General features: G+C 43.5%; 1 protein-coding gene across 5 annotated transcripts in view; it reads right to left on the bottom strand.

Annotated features, from left to right (window-relative positions):
* Window positions 1-392: 392 nt before the first annotated feature.
* SNX31 (sorting nexin 31) overlaps window positions 393-26,926 on the bottom strand; it is a 42,762-nt gene continuing 16,228 nt past the window's right edge. For 4 of the 5 annotated variants that reach the window (XM_075582606.1, XM_075582592.1, XM_075582591.1 and 1 more), the window contains 7 exons: window positions 21,604-21,673; window positions 20,202-20,294; window positions 13,856-14,059; window positions 6,335-6,442; window positions 4,004-4,081; window positions 1,475-1,522; window positions 393-957 (listed from right to left, as the gene is read on the bottom strand). In XM_075582606.1, the coding sequence (XP_075438721.1) occupies window positions 871-957; window positions 1,475-1,522; window positions 4,004-4,081; window positions 6,335-6,442; window positions 13,856-14,059; window positions 20,202-20,294; window positions 21,604-21,673 (688 nt within the window). In that variant the 3' untranslated portion in view covers window positions 393-870. The remainder of the gene's footprint in view (window positions 958-1,474; window positions 1,523-4,003; window positions 4,082-6,334; window positions 6,443-13,855; window positions 14,060-20,201; window positions 20,295-21,603; window positions 21,674-26,926) is intronic. The other variant, XM_075582598.1, reaches the window with a different exon arrangement.

Genomic DNA, 26,926 nt, shown 5'->3' with positions numbered 1-26,926 from the left:
GAGGTAAGTGGTTACATGCATAATCCTATACAGAACCTATGTATTTATTTTCCTCTTTCTGGAGCAGGTGACTAATAGAAGATGGAAGGGTCATTTGCATTGTTAATGTCCTTTAAATGATTTTGCTCTTATAGGTATTTTTTGGTGTCGCCAAATGTAACAACTGTTTAAAATCTACACACTTTCCCTGTTGGATTACACATACTTATGTTTTGACTTCTATATTTTGTTATGTATATATTTGTTTATTATCCCTGCAGGGGTTTGATGAAAAGCAAAGTTTTTTGTTGTTGCAGAGACTAAGCACGACTGGTGATTAACAGGGCACTTGAATAAAAATGTATGTGATTGCTTATCAATGAAAGTAGTAATTGTCATAATAATATCACAAGTAGACATATGCATTTTAATATGTACAAAAAAGGGACAATCTTTACATTTATATTCAACAGTTACAATTTACATTGTGTAATAAATACCTTACCAATAAAACCAATGGTTTTAATATTTGGTTATGGTAGTGTATTCTGCATTTCCACTTGAGGTTGGATTATATTCTTTAGCACAACTGATCTTAATGTATTAATTCACACATTTTTAGAAACAATTCAGAAAATCTAAAAAGGTTAGTTTGTGGAACTGATAATCTACAATGCAACACAAGAAATGACGATAACATTTTTTTTTATCCAGTACATAATGTATGAATAGCAAGTGTAAATATACATGGAAGTAATGCATTCATGAAAATGCATGTGAAGAATAGTTTTAAGACACTGAAAAGATGAGCCAAATATCACATACAGTTCTGTAGGAATATAGAGAATGTGCATTCCAAGAAAACCCAAGTAAAGCAGGTTATAAATATCATTACAAATCAATGTCTCTGAACCCATCAAACGCCTTATTTTCACTTTTGTTTGTTAAAAGGGTCTTGTTTTCTGTATTGCCTCCAACCTGTACAAAAGAAAAATATTTTAATTGTTTCATTTGTAAACAGGGCTAATATTTCAAGAGCATATTTTACATATAGCAGAATGAAAGGAACAGAAGTTTCTAAAGCATTTGTGGCAATACAGTGGCTCACAATGTATTGCTTTTTGGAGTTGCCCTCGAATTATTTTATTTTGTAACTGAACACACAGGAGGGGTATAATTTACTAAAGTTTTTGTTTTCCGGCTGCAAAACCAGTGCAAAAAACAGCCATATTCATCAAAGAAAAGGAATCCGGTTGATAGCCATTGGAGTTTTTGCTTTGATCTGATGCAATTCTTTCACACAGACTTTGCCCCAGTATTGCAGCCAGGAGACTTTAGGAAATAACCCCCCCAGAGTCTCCACACATTAACACAAATGTGTACATCTTACCCACCTACATTACCATGTGCATGCATATCGGGAATATTAGTGGGGGCAAAATACTTTTGTAATTTACCAATTTTTCATTTCCTTGAAATATTTCCATAGACTGACCTGTTCATGTTTTCTGCTGGATTTCTTTGTTGTAGACGTTTCAATGTCCTAAGAGACAACAGGAAATTTAAATCAGATGTGATTCATGTACTATATAGCACCAGTAGATGTAATATGGGTTGAGGCTAGTTTATGGGTGTGCACAGACCATTTTGTTACCATTACACAATATGTCACGGTGTGCAGATTTTGTAACAGTAGTTAAAGTGCGATTGTGCCAGAAACCTCCACTGATTTGAGCAAGAGTTTGTGTGGTAATGCCGAAATCGGTAGTATTGCACTTTATTGAATAAACCCCTTAAAGTTGACAGGCCACAAAGCAGAGCATCTTTCACTTAAAAACACAAGTAAAAAGCAACACCCCTAATAACACACAATACATCACATTCATTTTTATTTATTTATTTATTTAAATACTGTAAAATACTTCTATTTCCTGGAGCTTCCTTACAAGGTGGGAGTCATACGTTGAAGTTTTAGTATTAAAAAAAACAGAAATCCCCCAAAAGTTTAAGGCTTAGTCCATGCTGCCGCAGACCGCGCTGAGGCGTCCGCGCACGGCGCAATCACATTGCCTTAAGGCATTGATAGCGCCCATAGGCCGCACGGGTGACAGCAGGAAGGGCCGTGCGTTGCGCGAGGAATCAGTTGAAACCGGTTTCTCTGCGCGACGGGCAGATCACGTGAGCGGTTCACCCAATGAGGGTGAACCAGCTCCGTGACGTCACTGACACGCCCTCCCGATGACGCGTCTAGCATGTCCGAAAAATGAACCCGCTTCACGCAAGCGCATGCCTCAGCGCTGGCGAAGGCTGTATGGACTCAGCCATACAGTGTAACTTGTATAATGTTAATATCTTGCCCCTTTTAAAGCATTACATTTGTTTTTTAAATTATATGCATGTCCCTATGAGGGATCCCAGTGTTGGCGGGAAACCCCTTACAGGAACCGATACAAAGTAATACACCACACAATGTATATAACTAAGCTTTACTGGACACACATACTAACACAGATAACATATGTAGCACCTTTTCCTCCACCCTAAGTGTGTGAAAAAGAAAGTACACTCTCTTTGAATTCTATGGTTTTACATATCAGGACATAATAACAATCATCTGTTCCTTAGCAGGTCTTAAAATTAGGTAAATACAAGCTCAGATGAACAACAACACATGACATATCACACCGTGTCATGATTTATTTAACAAAAATAAAGCCAAAATGGAGAAGCTATGTGTGAAAAACTAAGTACACCCTTACTGCTTCCATAGGAATTAAGATGCTAAGTAGCAGACAGGGGCTGCTAATCAAATGCCCTTGATTAATTGATCATCAGCAAGACCTGCTAGGGAACAAATGAATGTTATTATGTCCTGATTTATAAAACCTTAGAATTCAAAGAGGGTGTACTTTCTTTTTCACACAACTGTACATACATACTTGGTGTAACATTAAAATATATAGCTTCTGAGGTCATCATGGTAACCTTTAGACTGTACTGGGCTCTGGGGAGAGCTCCACTTTAACCTGCCGGACACTGAAATACTAACGCTTCTAGCTCCTGAACGGAGCATCAGATGAAAAAAAAATACTTTGTAAATGGTTGCTATAGAAACAAAAACTGCTTGTTATATTATAATACATTAAAAATGTCAGATTTTTTTTAAATAGAAAAAAATGCTACAAGTATTTTCTCATAGTACAGAACTGATTTAAAAAAACAAAACAAAAAAAAACATAGGATATTGCTTGGTCTGCAGCTTTAAAATTGCAGTCAAAGAAGTTTTGCTGGTAAAAATCGGTGCAGCGTCATGGGCAGCGCACATTAAAAAGCATGTGCTTTTCAAGACTTCGACCAATTGTCAAAGAGTTGTCAACAAGCTCCAGCTTCACCGAGTGCAAATGACAACGTGGATTAAAATGACATTTTCTCTGTAGTCAAGAGGGAAAGGTTGCTGTGTTAATAATGCCTCGGATAATAGATGTGTTAACTAGAGTGCTTCATACAAGTATTCTTGGAAATTCATTTGAAGAACAAGCCAACTGTTTTAGACACACTAATGATGACCATGGATTACGAATCTTGCCCCTACTTGCCACTCTCTCTATTCAGAGAACACATCTGAAGTCTCATTAACAAGATCTTCCACCGACATTCACAGTAACAGGTGGTAAGTTTATAGGTTTTTTTTATATCACAGTATACATCGGGCACTTAGGACACTTGAGAAATGAACGTGAGGTTTTTAAAAGCTCTGCACTCTTGTTTACTAATGAAATTACACTCATGTTGGCCCATGAAAAGGTATCCGACCTGCAACAAGTCTACACCAATGAATCAAGGAAATGTTAAGCAGCTTTTTCTGAATCCAGTGCTATTCATTGTTTTTATTTAGGAACAGTCAGTCTCTCTAATAAAAACATTTTCATTCTAAATTGTTCAAAGTTGAACCAGTGGTGGAGTCTTAGCCCACCTGCTCGGATTTCCTTTGCTTTCAAAGAGCAGAGCATGCGGTTCTACTTACAATTTCCAGGTCTTCCTTTGCACGAGCTACCGGCTGTTCACATAATATCTTTTTTAGGCAACTACTGAGGAGGAATGCCTACAAAAAAATTAAAAAAACAGACAAATAAGTTGTGTGGCCAAACAGTGTTTCAGCAATACTGCTAAGAGCCAGAGATAAATGGATCGATCAAGCTATATAAAAAAGGGTGAAAACCATAAGCCCTTATTCTAAAAGGAAAGAAAATAACATCCTGCACTATAAAAATTCAATTCAACCCTTTAAGTGCCATCAGCCTTTCGGGATCACCACCACGTGATTGCTTGGGTAATCAATTCTTGGTTGCAACTGGCCCCAGGGACTTTAACAGAAGTGAAGGAAGCTCCACTACCGATCCCATCATGTTCAACACTCCTGAACGTGATATCCCTCCAGAAAGTGAGATTGTTACGGCACCAAAGGCCTTCCCCTCCCCCAAGTTAAAAAGAGAGAGAGAGAGAGAGAGAGAGTGTGTATGTGTGGGTGAGGTGGTGTGTGGGTGAGGGGGTGTGGGTATGACATGAGAGAGAGTATTCAATGTATCAATAAATCTCACATTTTCCCAAACATTTTTTATTAGGCATTGATACATCACATTACAAGTATTGTAGCATTCTCGTAACATAATACCATAATAAATATTTTTTCCTTTTTGGTAACAGAGGGTTGAAAGAGGGGTGGGGGGGGGCACTGAATGCCCACCCGAAGGTGTGGTAGACCACTCGGGTCACTCAGTGGTCCCAGTGACTAGACTCCCGAAAAAGAGAAGAAAGGAGGGGGTGGGGGGTGGGAGGAAGGAGCAGGAGGGGGAAGGGGGGGGAGGGGATACTTGGCATCTCCCCCACCCCCTGGTAGCACTTCTCTCACATCCCTTCGGCGATCTAAGCTCTTTGGAGCAGGGACTCCTTTTCCTGTCTCAAGCGCGTATTCCCACTATGTGTTATATTATTATGTGACGTGTATTACTGCTGTGAAGCGCTATGTACATAAACGGCGCTATATACAGACATACATACATACAGCTCCCAATCATCGAAAAAGCATGTACTTTTGTTATTATTTCTCCCTGAAACTGAAGTGCATGTAGAGACAGCATCAAAATCTCAATAATAGTTATATATAGGTTTGCAAACCCAAAAGGGAACAAAATATTCCTTCATGCATAGATAGACTGTAAGTTATTCAAATGTAATGTCTAAATAATTGTGTACAATCTGTCCATCAATAAAAGCCAATAATAAGGTCAAATGGAAGCACTTGTTCTCATCATATAACCATAGCCCTGAGATGGGAGGAGAATCATTACAGAGTAATAAAACTGTAAAATGATCACCATCTTAAGGATCGACACAGTCCAGGAAAACAATGCATTACAAGTCAACTGTTGAAGCCGTCCTTCAACTGTTCTTCTCATGTCCCTCAAACTTTACACCAGAAAAGCTTCATTTAGGATCAGAGCGAGAACAAACCTACACAGTACCAGTGATTGTACTGTGTGTATTTATATATGGGCCGACCTTTTGCCAATGTGAGATTTATAGATACCTTGAATACTAATAAAACGTAATTCATGCGTTCGTTGTTAAGGAGGTTTCTTATTTCTAAGTTTATCTTTTTGCTTAACCCTTCCGCTTACTATGTGCACGATCTTATATCAGATTTATTGAATACCTTATTTAATAATTGACCAATCTTGAGCTAGCACACAACTTTTTAGATACGCTAAACCCCTGCCCTGCAAAATTTACCATGTAACCTCGGTACCTGAGGAACCGGGAGATTAAAAATCACCCAAGATCACAAGGAACCGACACTCGTTCAAATCAGGACCACCAACTTCAAGTGTTTTTACCACTAAAATACTTGGGCAAGCCTTGGATATCCGAAGTACAGAAGATACCAGGTGGTTGTGCAGTAATTCGGTTTAGGAAATGGAAGAAAAAATAAAAAAGGGACAGTGAAAAACAAAGCGCACAAGAAAGAAAGAGGGTAAGAAAAGTGAATGTAGTGAAGAAAATGCCAAAAGGTTGCAGGAAAAGGCTAAGTAAAAAAGAAAAAAAGTTGGCTACATAGCTCCAGACTTCCCCTGTACCAACTCCATAAAAACAAGATGGTTTGAATCATAGCTTAAGGTCAGCTTTATAACCATTCCGCTAACCTTAAGTCTACCCAATAGTACCTATCCCAAATGCATCTTCATTTTGATTTAAAATGAAGTTAGGTTATCAGTAGTAGCATACAGACACCTCACAGCAGTGACATACACAGAGGTACATTTATACTGTGTAACATTACTTCCATCTGAAAACAAACCTTCTCTGTATAGATGGTAAGCCATTTCAAAGCGTCTCCCTGCCTGTATTCCAACTTGAACTCCAGCTGTTGACCAGTGACCGGCACTGCTGCTCCTTTGTGAGCTTGCTGTAGTACAAAATAAGACCATTGCCATTGGATTATGAAATAAATCAGTGTAGGCAACAACAACAACAACAACAACAAAATTGCAACTGGGCATACAAATAACCACCTTTTGGGACGTCTGCTGAATGCAAGTGGGCCATTTAGTACGCTTTCTCTCTCTAAATTGGTGTCAATTATTTCCAGAGCACAAATTCCATTTTTATATTTAAGTCTCTTAAATGGAAAAAGAAAAAAAACTTTTTTTTTGTGTGGAACGAAATGAGACAGTAGTATGATAATACTCAATATAAAGAAGGTGCTGGGAATGTTATCGGTTTTACTCAAACATGCCAAATGCTTTGAAATACTTCAGAGATCCACTTCAACTATACTGGACCGTAGGTGGTGGGTGGTCCCGTGGGATCCGACGGCGGAGCACTGCAAGCGTAAGCAAGGGGGCTGCAAACCGGTTCCAATTAAAAGCATTTATTGCGTGGTCATGAGGAGTACAGAGAACACTCTGACGCGTTTCAGGACTGTTGTCCCTTTATCAAAGAGTGGTAAAAGGGACAACAGTCCTGAAACGGGACTGTTATATAAAGGGACAACAGTCCTGAAACGCGTCAGAGTGTTCTCTGTACTCCTCATGACCACGCAATAAATGCTTTTAATTGGAACCGGTTTGCAGCCCCCTTGCTTACGCTTGCAGTGCTCCGCCGTCGGATCCCACGGGACCACCCACCACCTATTCCAGTCACTGGCGTGATGCACGCATTCATTTGAATTCTGAACAGCTGTTCTACTGAGGCTCCGGTACAGGATTCATTATAAGGTATGTACTTTGGTTTATTGGGGATTTATACAGTGCCTTTATGGCATATATAGAGTTCTGTGTCACTCCTCCAATATTACCTGTACACCAAGGATTGCCTATATACCACAGTGAGCCTCATACAGCTTAATATATGCACAAGTGACTCAATGAATTGCGACTAAGGATTTCATTAATTAGATACCACAAACAGCTGAGCCCTGAACACTGGGATCACATCCCATATATACAACATATACTGGGCCGTAATTGACTTTTTCCTGTACTCCACTAATGGCAGTGGGTACTACATGGGATTATCTCCTCCCTCAGCATATGTAGGAGAGGAAACTCTTCTGCAGGGACCTGTTATATCAGCCCCTCCCTTTCCCTGCGGAGGCAGTCTTTGGTTTCTCCCATAGCTATAGATATAACTGATCCACGTTAATTACAGGGAGGATGTACCCACTGCCATTAGGAGTATAGGAAAAGAAAATGGCGGTAAAAGGAATACATTTCTATTTTCCTGTTCCCCATATGGCAGTGGGCACTAATTGGGATATACCAAAGCTCCCCAATGGGATGGGGGAAAAAACAAGAATACACAATTTTTTAGTTAACGGTTCAATCACTCTACAATTGCCTGCAGAATTCTGCCACCAAAGCTTGCTTCAGCTGCTATAAAAGGTGTGAACGAGGACCAGATTGCAGCTTTAGACGTTTATCTTTGAGCTGCTTGGGCTTTGAATGCCCATGGAGTTAGAAACTGCCCGAACTGGGTGAAATGTGCCTTTATTCCCAATGGGACCCATTTTCCTTTAAGGTTATAGGCAAGTTTGATACAAGTGTAGCCCTGTTTCCCCCAGAACACAGGAAGCTACCAGTGTTGCTATATACCTGTCTGCTCCAGGAGCCTGAGCCTCTGCCACGGAGAGCCTGGGGTGTGTACTTAGTCTGGTGCAGCGCCTCCACCTGTGAGGGATTCCAGCAGAACGGAAGCAGCCCCTCACAATAATAAACCCACACACAGTATAAACATAACAGAACCTTTACTGCAATAGTGAATGGCATATGAAAAATTATGACTCTCCCTTATGGTAAAGATATATTTGCACAACTGCCCCACGTCTCGCAGGGCTTTACTCCCCAGAAGTGTTACCCAACACTGTGTCCCACACCGTGTCCACAATAATGCGTAGTCCCCTGGTCACTATACCCACAGTGTCCCCAAATAACCCACCCTTATAGGTGTGATCAGTGCCTGTGTTTGTACCGGTTTGTTGGTGCACTTGTTGAACTTTACCTGCCGGGCACAGCAGCACCAGGTCCGATGAGACTTCACAAAGGATCCGCCGATCCACTCTCCTGCACCGACGTCGTCAGGGTGATCCCACCCAGGTAGTGTCTTTATCTCTTAGTTGAGGCCTGGTCCCAGACCTCTCCTCAGGGAGTTCAGCATCCTCTGTGTCCCTAACTATATTCAGGTACTAAAGGGATCCGTTCCCTATGCTAGGGCCTCTCCCTATAGCAGCTACAAGCTCATCACTGACTCAGGGCCTATCTTGGACCTAGGGGAGTTTTGCTGGCCTAGTGCAGAGGCTACTTGCCTCTCTGCACGGACCCTCTGTCCCCTACCTCTGCCTGTCACACACTGCCTGCATGCTCCCTGTGACACACTTCCTTATCCTGCCTGCAGGACTTCCCCAGCTCCTATTGGCTCCCTGGTGTCAGATGGGTCACTTCTAAGGCTCATGGTACTTGTGGTCCCTGCCAAGAGCCTTCCCTGATTGGTGCGATTTCGCGACATGGCATGGCCGCCGCTAGTCTGCACATGCGCGAATGCAACGCAAGGCGGCGGCTCCCTCTGCAACCACCGGAGCCCCCGGCGACGTGATCGCCGTTCCGGCGCACACCGGCATCGTCTCACTGCACGCCCCCTCCCATGGAGCTCCTGAGACGCGTGCACGCGCACACCCCCGCAACCGACCGCAACTCTCCCGACCGCGCGGAGGCGAGTCAGAAAGGGGGAAGTATCAACCTCAGAGGAAGATCTGGTTACACAAGTAGTAATCATGATGGGGTTGCCCTTGAGGCTTGCTGCCCTCTTCTAGTACCTTCTGATTATAAATAATCCGATTATTTTTACCGATGTTTACCTTGAAACACCTTACTACATCTAAGTTATGTAGTCTCGCCTTATTATTAGGATTCCCAGGGTTCGGGCAGAATGATGGACTGATCTCGATTGAGGTGAAACGAGGACATGACTTTTGGAAGGAAATGTGATACAGGTCGAAGGACTGCTTTCTCCTGCTGAAAAACAAGAGAACCTGCAATTCTTCCCCTCTTCTTGCAGATGTAATTGCTACAAACAATACTGTCTTCTACGCTAATAGTCTTAACTTTATTTTCGGCAACGGTTCAAACGGGTAAATATCTACTAGAGTGTCCACTCTGTCCACTAGTGAAAGATCCCACGTTGGTACTATACCTTTCATTTGAGGTCTCATGTGCCCGACCACTTGTAGAAAAATCAGCACTAATGATGCTATATCTTTTCTTCATAAGACGGACAAGGCTTTTCTTAAACCCAGTCTGAGGAAATGCAACCAAGGAAGGATTGAAACAGTCTATGCTCATATTCCTACCTCATTCCTGAAAACAGCACCAGACACTATAAATAGCTGAGGTTGACTATTTTCTGGCTTAGCGTTGATATTGCTCTGTCAGAACAGCCCTTTTACTGTACTTTAACGCTTGCCGCTCAACCTTCAACCTTGTAAGGGCCAATTTCTTCGGTTACGGCTGTTGTATTAGTCCTTGTTTCAGAAGTTTGAGATAATGGGAGATGCCAAGGTAGATCTAGTGCCACACTCACCAGATGGGGAAACCATAATCATCCTTGGCCAGGAAGGTATTATTGCTACTACCTCATCTCTTATCTTCGCTATAAGAGGCATCGGTAGGAAAATATATGTTAGATGGAAGTTACACCTGAACGTAAAGCGTCTACCTGGCTGGCGAGATGGCGAGTACTTTGAGCAGAAATTTCCAACCCTTCTTGTGTTGATGTGTTGACATCAGATCTAATTGGGGTTGTCATCACCGAAGTATGAGCTGTTGGAATACTTGCAAGTCCAGTTCCCATTCTCCCGGATGGATAATGTTTTCGGCTTAGAACATCGGCCGTCTTATAGTGGGGTCCGGGACTGTGACCCGCTACAAAATAGATGAAATGGTGTTCGGCCCAAGAAAGAATTGATACTACCAGAGCTAGAAGATTTGCGCTTCCTTTTGCCTCGCAACGTATGTTACCGTTGTGTGGTTGTCGGATTCGATCCTCATCTTTAACTTGGTCTCTTGAAAGCACAGAGGTTCCTTTTTTTTCCTTCTCTCCTTTAAAACTCTACCATATTTGTTGACAGGTTGCTGTAGGATTCTGGCCAAATTCCTTGTGCCACTAAAGTTCTGTCTGTGCTCCCCAACCAGACTTTCTGGCATCTGGGGTGATAGTTCACCTTTTCTATCCAGGAAGAAATCTGGTTCTCTCTAGTTTCTGCCGATTCTCCCACCATTTCAAATCCTGCTTTGTTGAGGGAGAGAGACCTACTCCGTGGTGTAAGGACCTTGGATCTTTGTTCCATTGATCCAGCAAATTTCATTGGAGTGGCCTTATGTGGAGTTTGGCCCACTCTATAACGCTTAGCATTAAAGCGAATTTCCCCACCGAGGTCAAGCAGTCTCTTGCGGAGACCCGACTGACCTGCTTAGCTTTGTGGCTTGTATTGTCAATTGCTTCAATCTGCTGTGGATTAGACAGATCTTTCCTTGTTCCCTTTGAAATATGACTCGCAGGAATGTTAGGGACCGAGATGGAATTAAGTGACTCTCGTGGGAGTTTGTTATCCGTCTGTGCCTCTCGAGGAACACAATCACTTTCTGCATATGCTGTATCAGAATATCTTTGCCGAGATTTATCAGCCGCTCGTCTAGATAAGGATAGATCTGAATTTGGCGACTATAGTAACCGACAACTTAGTGAAGATTCTGGGAGAGATCGCCAAGCCGAATTGAATGCAGTATATTGTTAATGCTTTCTGTTTACCGCAAATCTCAAAGATTTGTGGTGTTCTTGCGCACTTGGTATGTGCAGGCATGCATTCTTTTTATCTATGGAAAATAACCAATCCTCGGGCTTGACTTCTTGAATTATGTTGTTCAAGGCTTTTGCTTCGCGGAAGAAATTGGCTTTCAGGATCTCCGTAACGGATTCTGTCGAAGCTCTTGCACAAATGTCAGTTGTCCTCTATAGGTTGGTCCCACACAGTAAGGAATTGAGGTAATCTTCCTCTGACTGCATACTGCAGGGCTTGCCTCGTTAAATGCGAGCTTGCCTCTCCAAATAATTTCTCCTCATTAGGGCCATGAAAATATTCCCTCTCGATATTTGTTGTTGAGCCAAAGGCCTTCCCGGTCAGTAAAACTTTGCTTCTCCTCTATATATTGTTTTGCAGAGGCATAAAGAATTGTCGCTTCCTTCTTTCCAGTTTTTGATGGTGCTCTACTCTTCTCGCATCTTTCCTGGAGGAAAAATGCACTTTCCCCCTGATACTTTAGCTATTATGGGGTGTAGTTTTCCTCCAAACAGAAATTCACCTTTGTAGGGAAGAGAACAAGTTATTCTTGCTGCCACTGACAGTGCCATACTTCTTGTTTTCTATATCCAGCGATGCTTCTGTTATATAGGTCGGTCGCCATCTTTTATTTCTGGAGGCAGATAGAATTGAGGTTCTCCTGACACCGCTTTCCAAGGCCTCCTCCAGATTGCCTAGCAACATTCTTATGGCCCTGAAAAATGCTAATATAGGCTCACGAGCGAGACCCGCTGCCCGAAAGGATTGCTTCAGGACACTCAATCATTCAATCCAATGCGTCACAAAACACCAGCATCTTCCCCTGATAAGGTAGTATTTCCTGGAATATGGGCGATTGCAGCGTCCACCTTCAAGGAATTTTCCCAACTTGACGTATTTGTGAAAAGAAGGGATACATCTTGGGAAGCGTTTCTGGGTGACCAATTTCTTATCAGGTGAATTCCATGCAATCCCTTTCATCAGATGAATCACAGTATTCCTTCCAGGAACTGCAGTAACACGTCAGTCTCCTAAGATGCTTCTCCCCTATCCAGGCTTGTTTGGGACCTTGATCTCTCCTGGGTCCGTTTAGTCATAATGTGAGACACCATATTTTTTTTGGCCAGGATAGGTGTAGAAATCTGATCATTGGGCCCCTGGCTGCAGATTTAAGCACTTCGCATAATTTCTTTGCGTTGAGCACTGGTTTACTAGAAGCTGCACATATCCTGGCTTCTTGCAGGCCACACATATCCTGCAATATAGTCCTCAGAAACGCTTCAGGAAGATCAGGCACCATTAGATGGTATTACCCCTTTAAGACTATGGTGTGGTCACACGCTATCAGCGTGTGATGTCAGAGCATCATAGCTCGTTCAGGGTGCCAGAGGCAGGAGTTGGAGGGCGGGCGTTCGGGAGGGAGGCAGTCTGCTGGGCGATGTGTGTTCATCCCCAGCAGACTTTTTCAGGAGTTGAGGAGGGGGCGGGGCTACAGACCTGAGGTTAGGGATCGAGGCTGCAGTCTTGAAATCATTCTCAAGAATGATTTCATTGGCTGCCGAGGTCCCAGTGACGCTGCTGCAGCTTCAAAAAACGATTTTTTTGTTTATTGAAATTGTAGCCAGCGTCAACTCCGGGCTTCGGAGACAGTGCAGCTGCTACCCTGACAACCAGTATTCAATTTGAATACTTTGTGTTCCACGGCAGCTCGCACGGCAGCACGCCCTCCCTCCGAAGCCTGCACCCTGAACGAGGCCTTAAGGGGATGAGGCGGCACACGCACACTCTGTTTCTCCGCTTCCTGCTCGGAGGGATCCAGCGTGTCTTACCCCAGCCATGTGTTCCAGGCTGAATGCATTTCCAGATACTTCTGCAGTGTTCTGCCCGGTCACAGGGCCTACGGCTGGCCCTTCCTGACGGTGCTTCTGCCGGAGTTTATGGGGGAAAAGAGGCCGACAACCCCCCAGATTGAACTGCACTGACAGTCTTGGCTAGTCCCAATTTAACAAAATAACAACCATTATTGCTACTATGCTGTTGGACAGAAAGGTCCCTGCAGAAGAGTTTCTTGTCATACCTATGCTGCGAGCAAAGCTAATCCCAATTAGTACCTACTGCCATATACAGTAGATAACTGGAAATCATTTGTATTATTTAGCCCTGGGGTTGACTCTGCATTTGACACTGAATTTTTCATTTCAGAGTCTCTGCCCTGCAGATTTTACTAGGGGATTAAACTACTTGCCCATGGTATGGCTATTAGTATCCAGAAATCACCACCGTATTCAGCAGCTGAGTACCTGTGACAGGAGGAGGAGGGGCAGGATTATGGGAGTCCGTCATTTACCCGTAACTGGAATTCAGCGACACACAAGCGTTTATTATTATCTTTTATATATAAACTAGTGTGTATGTATCCAGTTTTTGATTTTACCAATTGATTGATAAAACACAATTTATCATAAACAAATAAATAACTGCAATACTTACAATGAATGTGACCTGCCAACTGGTAAAATTGTTGATGTGAAAGCTGATGTTTTTAGTCCGATCTTCGGCTAACATGAAGCAGCAATTCATTTCAGCATTCCCCACAGATACATTAACGGGTGTGAAGGGTTCTGGGTAGTCACTGGTGCAAGGGCCAAGTTGTATGTATCCATAGTGATGCACTTCCTGCATCAGCTCCAAAAACTGCATCGCCAAAAAAGATAAATTAACAGAAGACACGTATTGAACAAAATGCACATATGCAGGAGGCTATGCCCATTACTGGCCCATATTCAATATAGCAATGAGCAAAAAACGCACACACAGTTAATGCATCTATTCAAGTGACGGACCATAGGACTGAAAGGATATGGCATGCCTATGGAAGTGAGGTGCTCAAGAGTAGTGTGAAAGAGAGATATATATATATATATATCAGTCCTCGTTTTACAACGCTTCGTTTTACAACGAAGGGCTTATCCAACGCTGTGCAATGCATACATATGTTCATTTTTACAACGCCAAAACGGCTTATCCAACGCTCAAAGTTGTTTATGTGTTTATAACACACACACACATACATACATACATACATATATATAATAGATTATATTTTATACAGTATATGCACTATATAATTTGTGTGTGCTGCATATCTTAGTGTCTGCGTAAAATATTTTGTGTATTTTAGCATTAAAAATGCCTTTCATTTAAACAGTGTTCCTATGGGAAAACGTGTTTCGCTTTACAACGTTTTGCTATCCAACTCCATTTTGAGTATCGCATTGTGTCGGATAACCGAGGACTAATATATATATATCCCATTTTTCTTACCAATATTTTCTTTTCCTCTAGTTCTCCACGGCAGCCCGTACATAAAAAGAAGACTACAAGGTTCCTACTTCTGTGTTGAGGTAGAGTCAAAAAAAGACATCCTGTTTTCCAGTATATGGACTCAATTGAGACACTGGAGTTTAGTCCATATTTCTATCAAACCTACAAATACAATACGAAGAACAGAACAAACCCCTTCTGTTCTCATTCAAACAAGTGGCAGAAGAGGAAAAAAAAAATGTTGGCTACCATGGAGGACTAGAGGAAGAGGAAAGATCAGTAAGAACATTTCTCTATTTTCCTCAATGTCATCATGGTAGCCAGGAAATAAAAGGGATAAACCCAAAGCAGTTAGGGTAGGGGGAGTCAGAATAAAGGACTGCCTGCAAAACTTACAAAACTTGGCATCTGACGCAAATTAAGGCCTCAATTATACCAAAAACTGCAAAGCCATCCGGTGACATCGCGCGCATGTAAAACAAATGAAATAAAACCATGAAGAATGCACCTACCAAGCGCGACATACGCGGCGCTACGTACTGCAGAGCGTGCGTCTCTACAGGAGATTGGAGATTGTTTTATTCACACTACGGCGGCATCACGTGATTTGCATGGCCAAATCACAGTGCATCTTCAACAAACCAGGACGTGAAGAACTGTGCAGGTCTCCCTGCAGCCGCGCTACAAATCTCTTCTGCATGTGCACTTGTCGCACGGCTACGATGACGTCACCGGATCGCTTTGCAGCCCTGCAGTTTTTGGTATAGTTGAGGCCTAAGCCAGAGGTGTTTGGAAAAAGTGTAAACACAGGACCAGGTTGCAGCTGTGCAAATCTCTGCTGGAGAGGCTTGGAAATATTCTGCGGTGGCCATTTTTAAATGGGTTTTCATGTCTAGGTGTCAGGCCTTTCAGGGGTTCTTGATATACGAAATGCTGTATGGCCTTTACTTCTGTCTGAAAATATGAGTCAACGGTCTGACTCAGTTTTATGCAGTAATGATAAAGAACACTTATGAGCACAACCATACGTGTCTCAGACAGGTCCCTCAACTCTGCACTGCAGCTAGGAACTCTGGGTAATGGCATGCAAAGGAAAACTCATTGAGCTTCACTTTCTGCTTCTTATCCACTTTAACATGGATTCCTTTGAGCTCATGTCTGCTTTTTCACATAGCTTTTAGGAAGCCTGGGTGAAAGACGTACATGGCCAGAAAATGTTTGTACGTACTATACTCTGATACGGTGCAGGGTCACATTTTTTACTCATTATAAAACTTGTTTGATGTAAATCTGCGTTATTTGCAGGCTAATGCAATACATTAATCTCTTGATGTAAATGAAAACTAAACGCCGTTTTGGATGTGAATTGAGGGACGGTTCTCATAATTTTTAGCTAAATGAATATTTGAAAAATGGGCAGACGTGAGCTTCAAGCGCACACACTCAATGCCACAATTTGAATTAAGGTCTCTTGCAGTGGTTCAAAAGGAGAAGCGGTTTTATTGATTAAGCACCAAATTAAGGTTCCAGCTAGGAAGTGGATTAACGATTCTGGGCCTTCATTTTTTTCATAGCCTTCATGGAGAAAATCCAATATCTGTAGAATTTGAATAGGAGCATTCAACAAAATTGTTCTTGCACACAAACTCAAAAAAGTTTTTCGAATGATCTAATACAGGGGTGGGCAACCTATTTTTCAATGTAGCCACAGGTGTGGCGAATTAGAAGTGAAAATAGCCACACCATAAATACGTTTGAAATAAAGAAATACTTTAATAAATTATTTATTAACATTGTACATACATGCACACACACACATTTCAGTGGCGGTAGCAGCGCAAAATCTTTATTTTCCTCATTTTCCCCCTGTCGGCCGGTTCCACGCTCACTGCCTTGCGCATGGCACCATTATAGAAAGGCTGACTAACCTCAGCCAACTATAACTGCCGCGCGCACGGCGCAGCAAGCACACGCACTCTAGAACAGCCCTCAGACCGCAGCCCCCCTTATCCTCTCACGCCACCACCACTACCCTTCTCATCATCATCTCCTCACCCCCTCATCATCACCATCTCATTTAACCCCCTCATTGCCATCTCCTTTAACCCCCCATCATCTCCCCCCTGCACCCTTCAAAGCACCCTCCCCCCTCTACCAATGCCTACCAGATCGCGGCGCGGCAGTGGTGGCGAGCGGCAGTGGTGGCGAGCGGACGGTGGTGGCAGGCGGACGGCCGGCAGCCGGACGGGTGGCAGTGGTGGTGGGCGGCATGGATGGCGGGCGGGCTTCAGCGCGTCACACTGGAGCGTGCTCTGGGGGGGAGCGCGTCAGCGAGCAGTCTCAGAGGGGAGGGAGCGCGTGTGTCACGCGCATGCTGGAGCGGGCGGGGGTGTGGGAGGGAGGGGAGCGCGTCACACTGCTGGAGCGCGCTCCTTACCAAGGAAGGGGAAGGGGGGATGTTTGAGGGGGCCGTCGCGGGTTGCACAGAGTGTCCCGGCGGCCCTGTTCGCCACAGTTTTACTGCCAATTCGCCACAAGTGGCGAATGGCGACAGTGTTGCCCACCCTGGATCTAATAAAACTTATGACATCAAATTCTTCTTTGCTTGTAACAAGGTTTTTGTGACTTAAACAGAGAAACAGTCTTCCCTAATGCCCTTTCAAATCAATTTCCAGACTGCCAGAGACCATTTTTCTTGGCATGGATGGGACAAGAGGCCACATCCAGATAACCACTCTTGCTATACTGACCAGATCTGCGAACCAATGTCTTGTTGGGCAAGCTGGTGCGATCAGAACTTCTGCTCTGTCACTAACTACTTTCTTCAAGACTCTCTCTAAATCATGGACATTGGTGGAAAAATGTAGATCACATTGGGGAGATTTCTCGCATTATCCACTTCTGGTACCACCCCAACTATCGAAGGGGTAGCTGTTGAAATTTCAGACAGGATAATTAATAGCCGACCTTGAAGCTGGTCTGAGAAATGAGTGATCCCCTTTAAAATGGCAATACCGTTTGCATTTTGTTTATAATAGATGCAGCAGTTGCTTAGTTATGGAAATGTAATTTCCTAAACTGACGATCGATCGATTCTCCCATGATTGATCACCAACAACCCTGCTTCACAATATGGTTGCGTTTTTTCAAAAGAGATCGTGCTGCGCCTCTGCAAATAGTTGCTGTAGCAACCCAAGAACGGTTAATACATTAAAACTGATTAAAAATAGCATGTGTGAAGGGAAACAAATTAAAAAAAACGCAATAAGTAATACAACACAACGGATTAAAAAAAAAATAGATTTTTAATGTCAGGCTGATTTAATGGCCATAGTGCCAGACTATTCCTGGAATATCAGTTTTCCTGCATGGTCAATTGTCCTTGGGCATGGAGATCACTCATCTGGTTCAGCTGGCATAGAAGATCAGAACTTGCCATTTTGGTAATGATAGATGTCAACCATTTTCAAAATGGTCTGTGTTTTGCCGCAGACAGTGAATTTCTCACTTTGGGAGAAAGTTTTATTCTTTGGTCCAAAGTTTCGCGAGCTTAGTTTCATCTTGATAGCAATTCCTTTTGCGGCACTCTTAAATGGGATCTTGCCGAGGGACTCACATCTGTTGGTGCATTGAGCAGCCACATTAGTGACAGGTGGGTTCTTGTTGCTGGAGGCTTTTTTTAAACTAAGAATATTTTATTGGATTTTGTGTTCCTTTACTGGAGATTGGAAACGTTTTTGTTGGTGCATGATCCAGCCGTCGTCTCTGAGGACTTTGAATACTGCGGCAGTATGCAGTTCTCATTACGTTCTTTATCTGGTTGACTAGACAGTTGTCCATACATGGGAGAACACAGATTCCTTTTAATGAAGAGAGCAATGATCGCTACCATGATTTTGGTGAAAGAGCAAGGGGTGGTAGCAATGCCAAATGGTAGAATTGTAAATTCGGTGTTTGTCTCGGACACAGAGACTTTTGATGACCTTTGTGAAAGTATTTTCTGGTGACAAACTCCTGTTTTCCGGAAAATTGCTTGCCTAGAGCCTCAAACGTTTGGATATGCAGGTGACTGCTGGGTACCACATTTACACCAGCACCATTTTCTTAAAGTTCCTTCTAACGTTCTTTCAATTTCCTCAGTGAAGGAAGAACGGTTTTCCAAGGGGATGCATCGACTTTAGGCATCTTGCTCAGAGAGGGAGGGGGGGGGGGGTAAGTGCAATTCTGGTGAATTTTTGATGAAAATCGTCACTTTGGTGAACTCCAATCAGAAGAACTTATCTGATATGGATTGATGGACCGGAAAGCAGATGCTTTGGTTTCGTTAAGAAGACTTTATCCAATGTACCAAAGTCTGTTTGGGTATCTTTAATCTCTAAAGTATTCTTCACATCTTTAACTTGTTAATTGCTTTAGGCTTAAAGAAATGTGATTCTTTCATCTTCCTTCATCCTCTGGAGAAAAACAAACAAACAAACAAAAAATACACAGTTGGAACAAACGTCCGCATCTGAAGCTTGCGACAAGCCAGCCAAATGGTCAGTGGATGCCTGTGATTTTGACTTTTTATGCAATTGCCCCTTGAATTCTGCCCAAATTACTTCTATAGTGTAAATCATTGAGGCTTTAATGGAAGGAAAAGAAGCTCTGACATCCGATTAGGAAATTCATCCACAGCCCATTTCTTAAAGTAATCTTGGCAAATATCTTTTGGAGAACCAGAAGGTAATTTCATCACAATTAGCTCAAGCCAAATGCTTAGTTTTGGCTAATGCTTGCTTTGGTTTCACCACACCTTCAGAGGGTGTAGTGTCTGCTTTGTGCTCAAAAGAGGGAGTATGAGACATGGTGACCCAGCAGGGTACCCCACACCGACCAAGAAAGGAAAAACTGCCTCCAGATTCAATTAACAAAACCCCAACAACCAGGAATGGGAGAGGAGACAGAAAGCCTACAGGCCTCCTACCCGGCTAGACTGTGACCCTGATGTGCTTGCTCTTCCAGAGCTAGAGGGGACAAGAGCGCTGTGCAGCAGTGCTGCAGAGACGCCATCGCTACCAAGTGACTGCAGCCCGAAACTTTAGCCGGTGAACCTCACGAATCTGCAGATGGCATCCCTCATAACAGTTCCTCCACTTCTCTCAGCTATCGCTGCAGTAACGCGACTCCGGGAGGTATCAAGCAGCACAATCCAATAAGACAAGGAAAAAAAACAAGTGGTAGCGAATGCTCCTACCTCTGGAGTAGAGCCAAAAAATGACTGACCTCCAATGTCTCAAATGAGCCCTTACACTGGGAAACCAACCGTCTTTATTTTGCTGTATCTCAATGTGGAAGTATGAGCATTAACCATGTATGTACTGGCTGTACTGGGGACATGTAGGAAAACCGTTAACAATGCGGTTATATTTCCATACTCTACATACAAATATATATATATTTTTTTACTTCCTCGCGGCAGCAACATGTCAAGTGCCAGATTCATTATTTCCATGTGCTTGGCAGAAATTACCTTGATTTTGTCTTCGGTCTGTGACAGGTGCTCAAGTTTCCGACGCTGCGCCTCTGTCGGTTTGGCCCACTTCATTTCCATTTCTTGTAGAGCCTTTACAGAAGTTATTTAAAATAATAAATAAATAAAAATTAATATGCAATCCCAGTCAGGGTTTTTATAAATATACAGAGCAAAAGGGACGTGTTTTAATTCCTTCAGAACATTGAAGAAAACTCTGGCTGCAAAGGGGTTAATGGAAAAGACATAGCAGCAGCACATGTTGCTGATGGGGAGGCAGATGTTTTCAGACTGGTTGATGCAGAACATGAAAGCAGCAGCTGGTGTCAGTGCTCCGAGAGCTGCACTTCTGTGTGTAGCCACAGTGCAGCACTTTCTGTGTCAGCTTCAGCCGAAATCCTCCTTGTTCAATGCAACCAGTAGAGGCGAGACAGAGACCATTTGTATATAAACATGTACATTTAGGTGCCAAATGTTCCCCGTGGTACCAGCATCAGTAGAAAGTTAGCTGACATTGCAGAAGCACTTTTTGGTGCTGTACACAGTGATCGGGGAAAAAAATTAATTAAAAAAAAGGTACTAGGGCAGGAGGGGCGAAATCCAGTCCTCAAGGGCCACCAACAGGACAGGTTAAGGATATCCCTGCTTTGGCACTGGTGGCTCAGTCAATGATACCCTTAAAACCTGGCTGGTTGGTGGCCCTCGAGGACTGGAGTTGGCCCCTCCTGCACTAGGGGGTATCAAGTAAGACTACTTTATTTAAAACTAAGTACCATTGTTTTTATGTTTTATTATTTTTAATCACACTTAAAAGTTCCAATTGAATTGTAATGAAAAAGGGAATCATTTCATCACTTGTTGCTGCTTTTATAGAACAAATACATTAAAAAAAACCTGTAAAATACAGTAGAGAGCTCTTTGCCCAAATGTTTATTAAATGTAAGCTGCCCTTTATTCCCCTCTGTTATCTATAGAAGGACAGGGTGTGATCATGTTCTAAGGAACCCTTGACTGACAAATACTCCCCCATTCAGTAGCACGGAAGAAGAGGAATCTGTGGTTCATTTCCGAATAAAACAAAAAACAGTCACATCTTTGCTTTAGGCATGGCTACATTTGTTTAGGGCAGCTATTTTCTGGCACTTTGCACTGAATTCCTGCTTTGGAAAACCATTAAAATTACACCCCAGTTACTGGACAGATTCAGGTCTATGTTTAAAGTAAAGTAAATCGAAAAAAGAATTTCCTCGCAATGTACGTACGGTAAGTTGCATGCAGGAGCAAAGAGGAAAATCAGATGCCGACATGATCAAAAGGTGATGGACACAAAGTTACATTGTAGACCCCTAGACCTGACATTTTGCAGCAAGAAGTTACACTATAGGTGTTGAAAGGGTGTTACCTGTATATAAAGCAGGTTAATAGAAGTTGTACAGCCCATCAGCATTGCATCAATTGAGGGATTCATATACCTGAGAAATAAATAAATAGAAGGAAACATTACATTAAAAGCAGGCAAAATAAAAATGAGCTTCCCCAAGCTACTAATCTGAATAATAATAATAAATGTAACAAAAACTTTAAAAATTGACCAAGTGCAATAATCTACATTTTTGTGGGGAAGTTCAAAATGCCTTAAAAAAAATTATGTTTAAGAGACGGATCATATTTTATTTGTAAACCCAACAGAAAAAAGGTGTACAGCCAAGTGGAAATATGGATCATTTTGTTGATCAGAAAACATTACAAGTTTCATAATGTAACCTTTCCAATTATAAACAAGACACTGTGAAAGGCTTAAAAAAAAAAAAAGTATAGAAAAGATCATCAGTATAATTTTTTCAGATTGAGAGACTGGAAGATAGATCTCCCACGTGGTACATATCACTAATAGCAGTGCATGCTGGTTATTTCCCCATTCCCAGCGGCAGTACGGGCCAATCAGATTTCAGACATCTGATAACGTGACACACATTTACAGGTGTTGGCTACAGCACATGCGTCTGTAGAAGTGTGGCATGAAGGCACTCAGATGAAAATGCCACAACTTCACTCATCGCTAATCAAAGTGTTAGTGTGCTTGTGTCTCATGAGCTCACCAACACACAAAAAGATGTTCTAGATCTAGACACACACACACTGATTAGTATAATATTAAATTGATAAAGTTAATTTTTTCATGGATTAAGGATTGTGCCTCTTGGAAATCTTTAACAGACACGACTTGCCTCTTTACCTGGCATATGATGAATGAACCACAACCTATTGAGCATTAAATACTTACAGCTGGGCTGCTCAACTCCGGGACTCACACCCCCCCAAACCCCCCACCCCCCACACAACAGGTCAGGGTTTCAGGATATCCCAGCTTCAGCACAGGTGGCTTGAAGCAGGGACTGATTGAGCCACCTGTGCTGAAGCAGTGATATCCTGAAAACCTGACCTGTTGGGGGAAGCTTGAGGACTGGAGTTGAACAGTTCTTGACCTACAGTATCATTCCATTCTATATTCTGTTCATCCTAGATTTTCATCTCGTGTTAGGTTCCTTTGTAGCTTTAAAATGTTCCCTTTTATTTTTTTGTAACTGTGAAAGTGTTAAATATGTAAACCCCTTTTGAGTCGCTATAAAAAGCGATAGATCGATATATCGATAACGATCATTAAGAAATGCAGGGGAAATCTACTGATTTCTAAACCACTTCAATAGGTTTTGAGAACACACAGATTTCTGAAGAGTAATGCATTGGCCTTAAAAGGTACAATCCCACAGTCGGCCAGTTGAATTTCTTAGGCTGTGCCTATAGTGCCGTCGATGGCGACGGCGACATCACCCATCGCCACCAGCGAAAGTTATGTTTCGCCGGGCGGCGGCGCGGGATTCCGGCAATTTAACTTGTTCAAGGGCCGTCATGTGACGGCCCTTGAAAAATCAAATTTTGCCGGCTTCAGGTTTTTCGCGACGTTGACGTCGCTCCATTGCTTGTCGCCGTCGCGCGCACTATAAGCGCACGCAGCGGTGGCAATGTGTTTTTGGGCGACGTCGCGTCACCGGCACTATAAGCGCGGCCTTAGGCTTCGTCCCGGTGGTGTGTGCATAAAGACGTGCGCGCCGCACACACAAAGTACAGCCCTCTATAGGGCAGGCCCCAGTCGGCATGTGTGCGCGGGTGCACAAAGCGCGATGGCGCTGGAAGGCCAGAATTTGTCTTTACGTGCGGCGGCGTGGTCACATGGTTGACTGGCAACCAATGGTAATGCAGATATCTATCCCTGAGAACTTTTTCATGGCCGCACCTCCCCTACACTGTGGCCTTTACTGGTGCACACGCCGTCGGCCGCTCCGACGCACACACAGTGACTGGAGCCGACGCGCACGCAGTGACTGGAGCCGTAGCAGCCTCTAAATGGGGGAAGTGTTTTTCAGTGAAGTGCTTTATTTACCCATATCCCGCCCTGTCCTTATCAGAGAGCCAATAATATTAAGGGAGGTGGCACAAGCACTCGCTGAACACGTGTGTACGTGTGTGTGTGTTATATAGTGCCTGATCTTTAATTCAGCGTAACTATTGTAGCCCTCTTTCCCCCCCCCCCTAAATGAGATTGGGGTGGGTAGGTGTATCTGACTACTTCTCAGTGTGGTGCGGTACCTGTTTGGCAACCAGGAGAGCTGAGCTTCCGCCCCGGGGAACCTGGGGTATGTACTTACACTCGGTGCAGCGCCTCCACTGATGAGGGATCCCAACGGGGTGGGAGTGTGCCCTCACCAGAACCCACATACAGTAAATACACACCGTGTGAATAAACAGTATTTACTGAGCATGAACTGTAACTCCAATAACACCTCTTTGCATAACATCAAAACAATATATGAATAACAGTGCATCACTCTGAATGCATACCATCCCCCCACCCACATGTCCATCATCACATTCCCCGCAGTCTCTTGAGTGTCCCCAACAATAAAGACCAGTGTGAGTGTGAGGGATAGCGCTTCCCTGTGTTGGAGCCCGGTGGTGCACTTAATATATACTACCTCCCTGACCAGTCCTGGTCAGGAAAATCCTTGGAACTCAGCAACAACGCACAGTGATCCCACGGCGTGCTGCGCTGTTCTCTGCAGGAATGAATGCACCCGCTGCATTCACAGGAAAGGAATCTCCAGCCGGAATGCTTCTTTAACACAGTCTCTGAACACGCTGTCAGACAGTCAGAGGCTGTCAGACAGCAACCCTCTTGCTGCTCTAAATATGGTGAAGGAGTCCCTGTTTTAAGGCCAACCCTATACCATACAGCTTCCTCTGGTGTCATAGGGCAGGGGTGTGCAAACTTTTTATGCCGAGCCCCCCTTTTCATCCATTTAATTTCTCGGGCCCCCCCTGCCTGACGTAATCAAAATCACATGAAACCCCCCCCCCCCCCCTTTATTAAGCGATATACAATGTAAATACAAATATATGTCTAAATACTTATTTCAACAGCTCGCGCTTGCAAAATTAGGCTGCATCCACGCTGCCGCCGAGAGTGGTGACATCACCAACTCTCCAAGCATGAGCACAGGGTGTCCTGCATAATTTTGCAAGCACGAGTGGGGGGCATGGATCAGGGCTATTTCTGTGTTTGTGTGTGGCTGTGTGTGGGTGTGTGCGCATTGACTGCTGCTGAGCATGCTTCAATGTCAATTTTGTTTGTCTCCCCAAGCGCCAAGCTTGGGAGAGCGTACACCCTCCAGTTTGTGCACCGCTGCATTCAATCACAACACCCATACAATCACAACACAGACACACCACACACACAATCACAACGCACAACACAAACAACACCCCCCACACCACACACAATCACAACACACACACACACACATCACTATACATATATATACATACACACACACACACACATCACTATATATATATATATATATACACACACACACACACACATCACTATACATATATATATATATACACACACATCACTATACATATATATATACACACATCACTATACATATATACACACACACACCACTATACACACACACACATCACTATACATATACACACACACCTCACTATACATATACACACACACACACACACACATCACTATACATATACACACACACACATCACTATATATATATATACACACACACACACACACACACACATCACTATACATATATACACACACACACACACACACATCACTATACATATACACACACACACATCACTATACATATACACACACACATATCACTATACATATATACACACACACATCACTATACATATATATATATATATATATATATATACAGTGGTTGACAAATCACCAAAAAATCTACTCGCCACACAAAAAAATCTACTCGCCACCTAGTACCAAACGTGTGCTGCTTGGGCCAATAGGAGCTCGCCACGATGTTAAATCCACTCGCCCGGGGCGAGCAAATGTATAGGTTTGTCGAACACTGTATATATATATATACACACACACACACATCACTATACATATATATATATATACACACACACACACACATCACTATATACACACACACACACACACACACACACACTACTGTACTGCATGCTCGGTTCCCCACGCTGCTGAACACTGGAGGAGTAAAGACAGGAAGAGGAGGGCTTGTGTCTGTGTGCAGAGACGCCCCGCCCCCTCTGCAAGCACAGGGAAACAGCAGCAACACGGAGCTTCTGCCCACCCGTGCACTGCTCTGCTCTGCCCCCAGGTTTCGCCGCACAGGCTGCGCCCCCCCTAAATAATTTGGCGCCCCCCCAGTTAGCGCACCGCTGTCATAGGGGACTAACTGGGCCCTGGGGTATACCTCTACCCTAGTCCCTGCATGCAGAATAACTCTCCCTGTAACTTCTGTCTGATCCCAGACTCTGGCAGCTCACCACGTGCAACTGGCACTGGTGATATCACACATACTGAACAACTAGAAAGCAACCCCCCTTCTTCCTATGAGGGGCCTCTCACTGACACAGCCAAAGCTAACTGCTGTGGCTGCACTTAAGGCCACACTGTGTCTTCTAGTCAGAGCACACAGCACGACAGCTATGTCACTGACAAGATTACACACACCTAAGGGCAGGGTCCATATCTAAGGGGCCTTCCCTAAGAACTTACCCACTAACCTATTGGTTAGTGGGGCCTACCTGGGCCTGGGGTTTCTCTGGCCTAGTACAGCAGAGCCCTGCTCTGTGTACACTACCTTCCCCAATCTCTTCCTGGATCCAACTGACAAAACCCTGTCTGCACACAACATTGTTGCAACTCTGCAGCATGAGAATCTGCCAGCTCTATTGGCTTCAATGCTGCCTGTGACCAGGGTGAAAGTGCAGTCCCCAGAGGCTGCTGGGAATTGTAGTCCTTGGCACAGCTCTTTCCTATGGGGACCGCGTGCGCGATCTCTCCTGCGCCTGTGCAAAGCTGTAATGGTCGCTGCTATGCTTAACTGCGCCTGCGCGACCTCTAGAGAGCCTTCCTGCCTCTCTGCCTTATCATAGGTGAACCGGGGAGCCAAAGGGGACCTGGCTACACTATCTTTTAGAAAGATGCAATTACCCTTAAAGTAACAGTCTTCCTTATTGGTCTTTAAAAACGAATATGTTTAGCATTTCTCCCGGAACACAGAATTCAAGCATGTCAGCTGCTTGTGAATGTTTGTCAGTTTGACAAAGGATGGCAACAGAATTAC

This window comes from Ascaphus truei, chromosome 2, assembly GCF_040206685.1.
Source record: "Ascaphus truei isolate aAscTru1 chromosome 2, aAscTru1.hap1, whole genome shotgun sequence".
Classification (NCBI taxonomy): Eukaryota; Metazoa; Chordata; class Amphibia; order Anura; family Ascaphidae; genus Ascaphus; species Ascaphus truei.
Note: the sequence above shows the minus strand (reverse complement) of the source record. Positions and strands in the feature narration are given on the sequence as shown.